The 13,703-nt window shown below is 61.1% G+C and overlaps 1 protein-coding gene across 3 annotated transcripts in view; it reads right to left on the reverse strand.

Annotated features, from left to right (window-relative positions):
* Positions 1-2,462: 2,462 nt before the first annotated feature.
* Positions 2,463-13,703, reverse strand: part of TPO (thyroid peroxidase) — a 32,538-nt gene continuing 21,297 nt past the window's right edge. For 2 of the 3 annotated variants that reach the window (XM_069494472.1, XM_069494469.1), the window contains 6 exons: positions 12,664-12,834; positions 11,206-11,443; positions 10,029-10,237; positions 8,316-8,483; positions 3,138-3,269; positions 2,463-2,566 (listed from right to left, as the gene is read on the reverse strand). In XM_069494472.1, coding sequence (XP_069350573.1) covers positions 2,463-2,566; positions 3,138-3,269; positions 8,316-8,483; positions 10,029-10,237; positions 11,206-11,443; positions 12,664-12,834 — 1,022 coding nt within the window. The remainder of the gene's footprint in view (positions 2,567-3,137; positions 3,270-8,315; positions 8,484-10,028; positions 10,238-11,205; positions 11,444-12,663; positions 12,835-13,703) is intronic. The other variant, XM_069494470.1, reaches the window with a different exon arrangement.

The following is a 13,703-nucleotide window of genomic DNA, read 5'->3' on the forward strand; positions in this document are numbered from 1 at the left end:
CGGTGGTCCAGCCCTCTGCAAGCAGATGCCCGTCTGTATCCGCACGCTGTCCTTGGGACGCCTGTGTGGTCAGACTTCTACAGCCTCGCCACACACAACAGTCACACCCCAGCAGGTAGACAGATGAGGCCGGACTCTCATTAGCAAACGTCCTGTGGAGCCGCCCAGGCCAACCCTCCCCGACTTCTGTGTCCCTGGCAGGTTCTGCCGCCTTTGAGCGTTTCTTGTGAGGAGAAACTCACGTCTGCCTGTCTTCCGTCTGCTTGAATTGTCAGTCATGTCTTTGCTTTTGATCCTAGTTAAATACGGAGGCCACAGGGAAAAGTCTGACTTCACATTCCACACATTATCTGTGCAGCATTCTTACTAAATGACATCTCCCTCTGCTCCTGACTTTCTCTAAACCGTGTCAGACTCCCCGAACTCTCTCAACTGGTCTTTCTCATCCGGCCCAGTTAGGCACCTCACCTGCTCCCAAATGTGAGAGCTGCCCCAGACACGCCTGCTCCCGCCTGCCCTGCCCGTGGCTTCCTGGTGCCACCCCGCTCCGCTCAGCGACGCAGCCCGCAGCCCGCAGACAAACCGCAGTGTCCGCAACGACGCCCGAGTGGAAACCGTGTTTCCTACTCACCGTGGCTGCAGCTAACGTTGGCTTCAGAACTCTCCCGCCAGTTAACTCTGCAGCCCGTGAAATCCCTCGAGAGCCCATCCTGCTCCCAGCTGCTTTCTCTTCTCCAAGGAAACAGCTCTAGGTTCTGCCATCGTCTCTCAAAATATCTCTTGACTCTGAGGGAGCTCCTGGGCTCAGGTGGCCTCTGGGGAGAACGTTCTTCCTTAACAGGAAGGAAATCCTAACACAGGCTACAACATGGACGAACCCCAGGACGTGATGCCAGACACGGAAGAGAAACACCGAGTGCCTCACGCACGAGCGCACCCAGCACGTCAGACTTACGGTCATCGGCGTGGCTGTCGGGGGCTGGGGAGGAAACCGGAGCTGTTATTTACCAGAGCAGAGTTTCGGCTTTGCCAGAGGAGAGGAGACCTGGAGGCGGAGGGTGGGGACGGCTGCACAGCAACGGGAATGTACTTAGTGCCACCGAACCATGCACTTAAAAATGGCTAAAATGAAAAAATTAGTGTTACATCTATTTTACCACAATTTGCAAAAAAAGAAGTAAAAGAAAAAATACTAAGATGCTGGTGTGGAATTTCTCCTCCTTATAACAATGGAGTCAGAGGATGTCACGGCCCAGACTGTGCATGGCCGTGTGGGTGAGCCTGCAGTGGGCCCATCAGTGGTTTGCTTTCGTGGGCTGAGGCTTAGAGGGGCCACAGGAGAAGGAGCGGTTGTCACCCCGTCACCCGTTGACACCTGGCCTGCACAGCCATCGGTTCCGCCCCAGGACAGATGGGCAGGGAGTGGGCTCTGTGCCCTCCTTTCTAGCAAAGCCCTGAAATCCCACGGGCCTGCCAGCCCTGGGCGGGTCGGGTCTGAGCTCACTGTGCACTGGGAATGTACCCAGTGCCTTACATACGTCCTCTGAGTCGGAGCAGTCGTGCAGGGAAACGTGATTGTCCCCACGCATCAGCAGAGCCGCCAGGAAGGCTAAGCAGCTTGGCCAGGCCACCTGCGCCCCCAGGTAGGCGTGTTGGGGAGGAAACTGCGGCCCCCCAACCAGGGCACCCCCCCACCCCCGCCTCTCGTGCATCATCACCCCAGGTGACAGGTGCCTGAGGAAAGGCCGTTTCCTGAAAGGACGCGTCTTGAAAAGGTTGGAAAAAGACCCCACATTTCACGGCATCGTCCACGATAGAATCTAAACATGCTGTGCACTCATTGTTCACCACTGTTTACACGCACCACACTCATTTCAGTCTAGGGGGGGGTCTTATGTTTCTATTGTTATTTTTTCTGTATCCCTCAAGGTTCTGAATCTTGTACGCACTGGGGTTTGCCGCAGCAGGGCTGGGAGAAGACCCCACAGGGGACCCCCCAGGGGACGAGAGTGAGGCCCCCCCTGCAGAGCTCAGATTCCGCGGGTGGACGTTGCAACGGTGGTGCTGGTTTTAACTTAAAAGTTCAACTTTCAATTTCTGCCCTTAGGGAGGGTATGACTGAAGAATAGACTTTTTTTAATCCACAAATGACCTTTTCCTCTGAGAAACCCGCATAAGAATCTGTATTCTTAGCGAGGGAATATTCCCGTGCCATCAATGCTCACGGAGCACCCGACGGATCTCCACCCGCAGACCCCTGGCAGCGCCCGAGGGGCACGATGCTCGTCTACTTCACCGTTTAAGAGCCGGAAAGGCTAACACATGGTGCAAATAGCTCATAAATCAGTGCTTGGAGACACAATAATCTATATGAGCTTCAGAAAAATGAAGCCACGTCACTACCAGCTGCACCCACGGAACAGGAAGCCGCGCGTCTGGGTAGCAGTTGGGGAGCATGGCACTTACCACCGGCAGATGGCCACCAAGGAGAGACCCGCCACGCCGCCGACCAGCAGGGCGCCCAGCGCGATGGACACCCAGGACGCCCGCGGGAGCCGCCCGGAGTCTGGGGCACAGACGAGAGAGACCTGGTCAGTGGAGCCTGTGAGGGCCGCGCCCTGCCTGACTCGGGGACACACCTGCACTGCCCTGTCCGGGTCAACTGAGTAGCTGTGTGACCCTGAGCATGTCGCTCAACCTCTCTGTTCTCCGGTGTCCTCTTCTGTAAAGTGGAGATTAAAACGGTGGTTCCCAGAGAGGCCACACACTGCGGACTCGCGGATGCATGTTTGGACCGCGCCCAGCACACGGCAGGCCCGGCTACGCCGCGGGGAAGCGGGGAACGTTCTGTCTGGAGCCGGGACGGAGGGCTGGAGGGGCTGTCCCGGGGAGGACGGTGTGCGCCCTGGGGACTCCCCCTGGGGCTCCGTTCTGCTGGTTCACCCCGTCGGAGGACGCCCCAAACGCATCTCCGCCCGGAGCCCGAGGAGCAGACGCCCTGCGTCACCCCAGCGGGGGCGTCTTGGGCACCGTCTCTTCCTGCCCCGTCGGGACGGTCATGAACAGGTGACGATCTGCAGCCATTCTGTTCCATTTCACCAAAATCGCCATGGACACCGGGAGGGGGGGCGCCTCACCTACGCAGGTCCTTCCGTCGTCGCCCAGCACGTAGGGGTCGGCGCAGGCGCACCGGAAGCCGCCCTTGGAGTTCCTGCACTGCGCGGAGGGGTGGCAGGGGGGCCGCGCGGGGTCCGCACATTCGTCCACATCTGCAACAAGGCCAGCGCGGCCAGCGAGGGGGCGCTGGGGGCCCGGCAGCCCCCGTCTGTGTGGGGAGCCCCCGCCCGGGAACCAGGCCCGCGTCCGGCCCCCTGTCCTCAGAGAGAGGGGGACGCGCCAGCCGCAAAGCACCGGCCCCGCCGCCCCGCGGTGGCTCTTGGGCCCCAGCCGCCGTCCTCCCCCGGCCACCCCGTCCTCCCGGCCCTGCGTCCCCCCCAGGCCCACCCCGTCCTCCCGGCCCTGCGTCCCCCCCAGGCCCACCCCGTCCTCCCGGCCCTGCGTCCCCCCCAGACCCAGCCCGTCCTCCCGGCCCTGCATCCTCCCCAGGCCCACCCCGTCCTCCCGGCCCTGCGTCCCCCCCAGGCCTCCTGCGTCAAAGTCACTGGCTCCATCTGCGGCCGGGCTCTGACCCCGAGGGCCGCAGCTGCTTTTCCTGCCCAGCTCCAGACAAGCCCTGGGCCTCGCTGGGCTCCACCGGCCTCACTCCGCGCCAGGCCGGGCAGCAGCTCGCGCCCTCAGGGTCTCGGTGGTCCCACCCAGCCCCCCTCAGACCTGGGGTGCCAGCGCCTGCCCAGGAGCCCACACCGCCGGGAGCGAGGGTGGGGGTCCGGCTGCAGCAGCGCGGAGGGACGGAGGCCGCAGGGAGGAGGCGCGGAGGGACGCAGGCCACGGGCGCTCTCGGGGCCAGAACAGGGCTCTTCACTCCGCCCCTCCTCGCAGGGTCCGTCGGGAGCCCGTGGAGTTTGCCGCTGAGGCTGAACGGGCCCAGCTGCGGCTCGATTTTCCGTCCTGGCGCAGCTCATGCGGCCCAGGTGTGCTGAAGGGCTCGCCCCGTGCTCAGGTGAGGACCCCGCCACCTGCCCGGGCCTCCTGACACCTGAAACCTCTGACCTGCTACTTGATTTCTGAGGCTCGTGTTTCCAAATAACTTGCCGCGCAGCTTTTTCTTCAAGCAATGACTATTTTCTGGCCAGTTCAGGACACCAGCCGCAGAATGTCAAAGAAACCAGGCTGCGCATCACTGAACACGTGTTCTATAAACGCAGCGTCCCCATGAAACCCCGTGTGCCGTGCTTTTAGGTGGGCTCTGCCCCCACCACGGGACCCTGGCGTCCCTGTACCCCGAGTCGGAGGGGGGGACTCGCCCAGGGTCTTGGGACAAAGCAAGACTCGGCCCCAGACTCCGGCCCCCAGGGACCCAGGGCACGTGTGACAGGAGCAGCCTCTGTGACCCGTGCGAGTGACACTCGTGGGCCTCGCAGGCCGGCGGGCGGGTCCGCTGCCCACGCTCGTGCTCCCAGGGGGCCGCGTTCCTGGGGTTCCTGCTCCTGAGGGAGGGTCCGCGGCCCGAGCCCCCCACCGGCCCCGCAGGCGCAGATGGGTTTGGCTGTGGGGCTGTGAAGGCCGAGTGACAGCTGAGGACGAGCGCGGGAGAAGGGGCTGCCTGCAGGGTGGGGACGCCGCAGCTGACACGTCACCGTGGCGATGGCAGCGTCACGTGAGAGTGAGTAACGGCGAGGGCACTTCGGGGAGTTGGAGCCGTGTGAGCGTCAGCTGTTGCCAATCTCCTCCCATCACGGCCGTTACTGACACGCCTTGTTCATGGTTAACCGTGTCACGGCCTTTAACAGGCAACGTCTTCCTTCGATGAAACTGGGCCCGGCACCAGCCCGCGTGGGCACAGTGTGAACCAGAGGCTGGAGCTGAGCTGGGGGGAGGAGCCCGCAGCCTGCCCTGGACAGTGGTGCCGTCACCCTCACGCGGAAGAGCCATGTCATCGCCCGTGAAGGCTGCAGCTCTCCTCTTCCTCATGCCCTGGGACGTGAGAGGAGGCCCACGGGGCCCGAGTGGCAGTCCCTGGTCGTAGTGGCCCTGCCACGACCGCTGCTCACGTTTGGTGACACGTCCCTTCCTGGGATTCCCTCCGAGCTCCACCTCACCCCGGCCCTGGAGCTGAGACTCATCCCTCAGAGAGTGTCCTGCGGCTGCCGTGGCAAATCACCGCCCAGCGGTGGCTCGAAACAACGGCAACCTGCCCTTCGCACGCTGGAGGTCTCTAAGCAAATCTGTGCTGACTGCAAACCTCACCTTCCACAGTGACACAAAACATTTATTCACATTCATTCGCTGCACATTCTTGGCAGCAGCTGCTACAAAAGGCCACAGACTCAAGCTTTTCATCTACTTGGAATTCACAACTTCAAAGCTCTCAAATGAGACTTTATTACAATTCATTTGCTAGCTTTGTTTTTTTAATCAGGTTTTTATGTGGATGGATTTTAGAGGATAAGAAGGGTTTGAACAGAGAAAAGAGCAGCAAATCTCATTTGACTTTTGTATTAAAAATTCAGTGAGGCCTGTCGCTTCCTCTCTGACGCTGTGGACGTGTTGATAAGCACATTTCACTGAGGCTCAGCCTGAACACGTGTGTTCACATCAGCTTCGCACGGAAGTGAAGTTTACCCTGATGCTATACTGGCTCTATTTTTTTTCTTGCAATTCTTGATTTAGAAACTTCTAGTGCAGGGAGCAGACACGGCAACAATATTTGTGTACGTAAATGAGTGCATTTATCCCAGCGGCTTTTCCTCACTGAGCTTTTTATCATTTGTTTCTTTTTAAGATATTGTATTTTAACTACAGATGTAGTAAGTCAAAAACTGGAGAGTTGCACAGATGAAAAGTGAATAATCTCGCTCCCTCTGCCCGTCCCACTCCGCCGCGGCAGCGACCGTCCCCGGTCCCAGCACTGCGAGGCCCTCGGGCTCCTGAAGACACTTACAGCTCTAACACGACACATAATACGTTTCACTGCTTTAAAAATCTAAACGATTCTCAGTATACTCAATACGCCGTCACTTGCATCCGTACTTGGTGGCAGGTCACGGACAGTATCCAGGTCAGCGGACAGACCACTCGTCTGTGCAGCGCGAAGGTCCCCAGCGCGGATTCCCAGCCTTGGCCGTGGCTTTCCAGCACCGACTGTGTTAACAACAGGTCTGCGCCTTGTTCTTTGCACTGCACATTAATTACGTAATTTAAATCGGAACACCAATGAGTGACACGTTATTCCCATCCTCATTTTACGTTTGGAAGCACGGATGCGTGCGGAGGCTGCGCATTTGGGGCGGCAGATTAAGGAGCCACTGAGCAGGCCCAGGCACAAGGGCTCGAAGTGGGGAGGCGGAGTTACACGGGGCCCAAGGCGGTCCCGGGCCCTGATGCGCTCGCTGACAGGGTCTCCGGTTGAGTGCTGTCCCGGCTCTGGGGCTGGGGTGGGCTCGAGCGCTGCGGGTCTGACAGGCTCCCAGGTGGCGCTGCCTCTGCCGAGCCCATCCCAGGCTCTCACTCCGGGCGTGGGCCCTGGTGCCCTGGGGAGCACCCAGACTGGCTAGAAATGGTCCTTAGTGCAGCTGATCTTGGCGTTAGGGAGCTGCTGATTTTGGAATGAAAAATCAAGGAAGAAAAAAGACAGGGAGAGGATGGGGGGTGAAAAAAATGTCAGGAAGAGAGAATGACTGTGCTGACATTTGTAAAGTTGAGGAGGCCGGAAGCACACGCCACATTTGGGAGGCCGGGTTGGGCGGTCTCAGTGAGTGAGCACGACAGGTGGGTCTGCACAGACGAACCGCGGGACACGCGGGGTCCCCTCTGCTGGCCCTGTGCAGGTGTCACTCCCCTGCTGCTCGTAGCTGCGGAGCCTCCTGCTTAGAGCCCCGGGGCTGTGAACTCCTGAGACCAGCGGCCACACTGAGGCAGAAGGGATGCAGGTGTGCAAGTGACGTGCACAGCCCAGGGAGGCTCGCGGGACGTAGAGCGTGCAATGTGCCGAACCCGGAGCACACGCCGCCTTTCCCAACCGTGGCCACACGGGAGACCAGGAATCGCGGGGGACGCAGGCCCGTCAGGTGTGCACAGGCCCTAAGCCAAAGCAACACGGAAACTTCCACGTGGTTAGACTCTTGCTATGGAGGGATCAGCTCCAGAGCGGGACAAGCCGGGATAGTAGAGGTGGTGGCTGGATTAATAACAACTATGGACAACAGTGGGGCTCCTGGCACGTGAGGCTTCCGGAAAGTTCTCTGGGAGAAGCGTGCTCTCCGTTGTTCTCTGGGGTGTTGTGTTATCTAACACTGTTCCTTGTCTGTTATCATTCATGACCAAACCCTAAACACAGCTGGAGCAAAAACTAAAAAAGTTCGACGTTCTTTTTATTTCTGCTTGCAAACCAGCTATATTCTTGCCTGAGTTCATCTCTCTCCTCGGACACATCACCTGCTGCCGCTGGTCACGAGTGGCCCAGCCAGGCCCCGAGTCTGACGCCGACCCCTCCTGCAGGCCGCCGTGGGAGGACTGGCCAGCCTTCCGAGTGACTGCTGCCGGAATGTTCCTCTACCACCCCTGCCCCAGGCGGTTCTGGTTCTGCCCTGGGCGTTTTTGAACTAGTTGGCAGACACACACTGCCAGACACCGGGACCTCCCCTTTGGGGGTGTCACCCTGTTTCACAGAGCGGTCCGGTGGGACCCAAGGATGGGGCTCTGCCTCGAGGCCCTGCTGCCTGACACACGTGGCCCCCAGGCGGCCGGGTGACACCCTGGAGGGGAGGGGCTCAGGGCACGTATCTCAGTGTGCCCTGCCAGTGGCCTCCCCCTTCTCCCCTGTCCCCCGAGCATGATGGAGATCCGGAGAGGAGCCCAAGGTCGTGAGGAGGCTGTGGTCACGGGCTTGGAAGTCACCTGCCCGGTGGTGGAGGTGGCCTTACTCAGTGGGTTCCTGTGCCCTCCCCGGGCCTGCAACCCTGTGGGCTGCGATTTGGTGCAATTGTGTCGATGCGTCGTTGTCCAGACAGATGCTCACCTGGGACGTGGCCAACCACGAGGACAGCCCTCTCCCCAGCCCAGAGCACCCTGGGCAGATGACTGGCTCAGAGGCACATTGGTGACAGAGACTCAAGGACATTCATTCTTAATTTATGTCTGAAGCACGCAGACATTCTGTGATTGTCATTAGAACACACACCTGCTGACCGACTGACCTTTGCAGGTGGGGGGCTGGGAGTCCCACCCCCGCTGGGTGCAGGTGATCTGCGCTGGGCCGTGGAGCTGGTACCCGTGGCGGCAGGAGAACACCAGCACGCGCCTCCCGGACTCCTCGCACGGCACGAAGTCCCCGTTGTCCACCTTCCCCGGGAGGCCACACTCGTCTGCGCAACGTGACAGGTCGAAACGCAGTCAGAGCCCCAGAAAGGAAACCATGCACTGGGCGTGGCCAAACTGTCCCCAGAATTCACATTTCCTGCCGACCTCCTGGACCCTGGATTGACTGTGTCCGGAGACGCGGGCTTGGAAGGGGGTTCGCTTGTCCTCTGTCCCCCTGGGCTGCAGTGAGAGTGTGCGAAGGGGTGTGTGTGTAGTGTGTGTATGTGTGTCTGTGTGTACATGTGTGTGTGCTGTGTCTCTGTGTGCCTGTGTGTATGTGTGTACATGTGTGTGTGCTGTGTGTCTCTGTGTGCCTGTGTGCCTGTGTGCCTGTGTGTATGCGTGTGTCTGTGTGTATGTGTGTGTCTGCGTGTACCTGTGTGTGTGCTGTGTCTCTGTGTGCCTGTGTGTGTGTCTGTGTGTACGTGTGTGTCTGTGTGTGCACGTGTGGTGTGCTGTGTGTGTGCCTGTGTGTATGTGTGTCTGTGTGTAGTGTGTGTGTCTGTGTGTGCACATGTGGTGTGCTGTGTGTCTCTGTGTGCCTGTGTGCCTGTGTGTACATGTGTGGTGTGCTGTGTGTCTCTGGGTGCCTATGTGTATGTGTGTGTGTGTGTGTACCTGTGTGTGTGCTGTGTCTGTGTGCCTGTGTGTATGTGTGTCTGTGTGTACCTGTGTGTGTGCTGTGTGTCTCTGTGTGTATGTGTGTGTCTGTGTGTGCACATGTGGTGTGCTGTGTGTCTCTGTGTGCCTGTGTGCCTGTGTGCCTGTGTGTACGTGTGTGTGTCTATGTTAATGTATCAGTACTTGTGAGCGGCCCCCAGCCCCTGGAGAAACGCTGCCCATGAAGAGGACCGTGACTGGCTCTTCAGCTCCTGCGTGGAGCCATCTCACACGCACAGAGCTGGAGCCTGCGTGGTAACAGTGTTTCACTTCGATTGAGATTTGTGAGGTGTAATTCGATCCGCATCGTAAGCACAGAACAAAAATAAAGTCAGAACATCTGCTCTGTTAAACTAAATCCCAAATAACCTTCAAGTTCTGGGTAAGTCGTACCTCTTCCCAGAAGACTTCTTTCCTATAAAACCAAACGCGGGTCCCTGTTTGCAGTTAAAAGCGTGTCATCTCGCCTGCTGCTCCCCCCGGGGCGGCTGCGCAGGGCTGTGCGCGTTTGTGGCGGCCACAGCGCGGCAGGTGCCCTGGATCTGGCTGGACGCCCCACTCCAGCCCCGCCCCCCACGCACAGCGCAGACCCCGCAGCAGGGGGCTGCGGGCTGGAGGCTGGTGCCAGGCTGGGAGTGCACATCCCCCACCCTGAGCACCTGCACGGCAGCACCCAGGTGTCCTTGCCTCGGGGGCCAGGCTGAGTGATGCTCCCCAGACCCCCGATTCCCGCCTCCCTTCAGGAGGACGCAGCCGCAGCCCCCAGAGGACGTGGGCAGGGCGCGGGGGCTCTGTCTGAACAGCCCAGATTTAAAGCCGGTTCCGGGGGAGGTGCACTTCCCTTGTGCGTCCACGCACTGCACTGCCGTGTGAGAAGAGGCGCAAGTCACCTTGAGGAAACGTCTCCCTCCACACGTCCAGGCTCATGCCAGGGATGTTCGCGCAGGACTCAAAGTCCTCGGGGAACTTCCCGACGCGGAAGGCGTCGACGGGCACCCTGGCGAGGCCGGTGTTGTCGCAGATGACCCGCGATAGCGAGTGTTTCCGCAGCTCGCGCCTCTGCGCGTCGGTGAAGACAGGGCCGTGCTCCCACCAGAACCTCCAGAGAGAGGGAGAGAGCAGCGTAGGGGCAGGTGCGCGGGGACCCCCTGGGCGACTCTCTTCCGAGCTCACACTGAACACCCGGCCCCTGCTCTGTGCAGACTCGCCGCCCCTTGGGGGTCGGCCCAGCCGGGGGGCCCCACTGACTACGCGGTGGGGGTGGGTGGTAGAAGGTGCCAGGACACAGAGCAGGCGTGGTGCAGGGCTCCCCAGCGACCGGCCGCGTGCGGGAACAGCGTGGACAGAAGAGGTTCTCGGGCCGTTGTCCTCATGGGCACAGCTGCTGTGCGGCCTCACTGGGCTGCGTGGACAGCGGTGTCAGAAACGGGGAGCGCCGGGGCGCCCACCTGTTCCAGCAGGTGCTGCCCACACTGAAGCCAACGGCCGCCCTGCCCACCCCTGGTGAGGCACAATGATACCAGAGAGAGGCAGAGGGAAAACTGGATGTGTGGGGATTATTAAAAAAGAAAAAGAAAACTTTTTTCCCATAGTTTTTGTCTGTGTGGTTCCCAAATCCCAGCTCGTCACGCGCATGGGCTTCCCCTGCACACGCGGGCAGCGTCAGACAGGGCAGCAGCAGGGAGCAAGGCCAGGGAGCAGGCGGGCCCTGGCGGGCGTCTGTCCCGGACCCCCAGCTGCGGGTCAGTCTCCACCAGGGCGCTGCCAGAGACGGTCTGGAAGCGCAGCTTGTCTTAGTAGCCGCCCGCTTACTCGTGCGATTGGACGGAGGGAAAATCAGCAGTCCTCTCGCTTTTAGGCGCCAAGGCTGTGCTCCGTGCTCTGCGTCCACCGGCCTCTGTAACGGCAGCTGCGCGGCCGAGGAGACTGGCGGAGCCTCCTGCCCGGGTCGCCTGAACGTTGGAACTTGCAGCCAGAATTTGAGCCCAGAGCCGGCCGCTCCTAGCACAACCCGAGTGACAGCCACCCCCACGTAGGAAACGGCAGAGAGCCGGCCCGGGTACCCACCTGTCGCCGTCCCTCAGAGCCTTCATTTGCTTCCCGATGACGCAGGCGAACAGGGGGCCCGTGCGCGCCCCCGGGAGGAAGTTTTCGGCCAGGCCGCCCAGCCAGACGTCGACGTTGTCCGGGTGCTTGTACAGCGCCATTATCTTGTCGGCCACGCTCCCGTCGGCCACGGCCGCGTGCAGGTGGGCGCGGGTCTCCAGCCGGGGCAGCCCGCAGAACTGCCGCCACGCGTTGTAGCCTGCCGGGGAGGAGGCACTGGGGCCGGTCCTTCCCCGAGATCGGGGGTCCAGGCGGCCCCCCGCACTCGCGTCCACCCGAAGCCGCACGTACAGCGCTAGGGTCCCGCGACTCCCCAGCCACGGAGAAGCCACTGCACGGCCCTGTGCCCCGTGGCCTTCACCAGGCTGGAACATTCCGGCAAGACCTCAGGGCTCTTGAAGAGCTTGTTCCTAAACGGGGCGGGAGGGAGGGCAAGATGGCTGCGTCCAGGACGCTAAGGCATCACCGAGCCTGCGCTGGAGTCTCGCCCCGCAGAGCCCCCGTGCCGAGGGGCGTGGCCTGCCGTGCCGAGGGGCGTGGCCTGCCGTGCCGGGGGTGTGGCCTGCCGTGCCGAGGGGCGTGGCCTGCCTCAAGGATGCGCAGGTTCAAGTGCGCTTGCTGGCGGACCCGGTGGGTAACTGGGCTAAGCAGAGCCCTGAGTGAGAGGTTCTCTGAGAAACCGCAGCTGCCGCACAAACCTGCAAGGTGTGGAAAGGGGCCCTGCAGAGCCCTGGAGGACGCGCCTCGCGGCTGTGGGAAGTCCTGGTCACAGCTGGACCTGCCCCCGAGAGGGGTCTAGGACGGCACCGACACTCCGCGGGAAGCACCTTTGAGCTCCAGGACACGGGGACGGGGACCACAGAGCCGCAAGCACGAGCTGAGGAAGCCAGGACAGGTGCTACGGGCTGGCCACACGGTGGACGACTCCGGCGCCCAGAGCAGGGCGGGTGTGAGGCCTTGGGGCAGGGGAGGCAGGGTCGGGGCGAGGGGCTGCCGGCCGAGAAGAGCCGTCGCTCACGCCAGGGGCCAGGCTGGACCGGGGAGCTGGCAGCAGAGTGATCTCCGGGCCCCAGGACAGGGGGCCAGGCGGAGAAGCGGGGGACATTCTACCCACCCCCAGAGCTCCCGGGACACCAGACAGACCTGTCACTGTCTGCCCAGAGGGCTCCTGCTCCCTCCCCGGGGACTGGCTGTTCCTCAGGCCTCTTTATGCCACTGTGTGGTCTAGGGGGGCCGGGCGGCCGCTCGGTTGCGTGAACTACAGTGTTTGGAAGCCCTTTGCTTACAAGCTGGCGGTGGATTTGAGATACGTCGTCCGTTAGGTCTGTCCCTGAACGAACTGGCCGCTCACGGGCCAACGCCCTGCGGACATGGGCCGCGCACGGAAGGGGTCCCCAGACCTGGGAGGGGTCGCCAGACCTGGCAGGCCGTGGTCGCGGCCCCTCTGCAGGTTGATGGACGCCAGGTCCAGGGTGCTGGAGTTGGGCAGCACGAAGAGCCTCTCTGTGAGCTCCTGGTTCATCAGCTGCCCCTGCACCTGCAGCTTGGCCGGGCTTGCGAGGAGGCCTCTCACCAGCGGGTCCAGACCACCTGGAAGACACCACCGGAGGCAAGTGGCTTCCACCGAGCTCTGGAGAGGCAGGAAAGCTACTCCTACAGTGCATTTATCCTTCACAGACGTCTTTGTGTACGTTTGTGAATTCACCCCATGGGACTCCAGTTTCCTGAACATCCTCACTGCCGGTGCTGGTGGACTAACCACCGAGCTGGCTCCATCTAGCGGCTGATGGAGGACGGACCTCGGAACCAAGGGGCCCTTGGAGGGGGGCCGGGAGACACTTGGGGGTTTCATCTTGCTTTTCAGCAGCAGAAACGCTACAGCCAGGGGAACCCTCTGCTGAGCTCTAAGTTCCAGAACAGTAAGAGGAGAGAATCAGCTAAGGGGGGTCAGGGTGCCTGGGAACCCCCGTTCCACCAGCTCCCAAAGTCCTCACAGGAGACGGATCAATTGCCCCTCAGGGGCTGCCCCCCAGGTGGCCTGTGGACCCTCAGTCACGTGCAATGTGACTTAGCCTCAAGGGGCCCCCACGGCACCACCTGGGCAGCACGGCGTGGGGCCCAGTGATGCCAGGCTGAGTCCTGACCTCTCTGACAAGCTCTAGATGGGGCCACAGAGCCCCCTGCCAGCCACTGTGCCCTCACTCGCCACTCCAGAGTCAATCAGCTTTTGAGAGGGGGTCAGAAGCTTCCAGATAGACACACAGAACCAGGAAAAGGAACAGGAAGAAAGCACCAGAGAAGCGTAAGAACAGCCCTTCTGGAAAACGCACCAGGGAATTGGAACGTTTTCTTCCCAACGACTCACTTTGGAAGGTGACCCGACCTCTAACCCTCTAACACTGATGGCGTGGACTGTAGCCACGGAACAAGCATGATGCCTAAAGACACAGCGGTCACGG

Source organism: Eulemur rufifrons, chromosome 19 (genome assembly GCF_041146395.1).
Source record: "Eulemur rufifrons isolate Redbay chromosome 19, OSU_ERuf_1, whole genome shotgun sequence".
Lineage (NCBI taxonomy): Eukaryota > Metazoa > Chordata > Mammalia > Primates > Lemuridae > Eulemur > Eulemur rufifrons.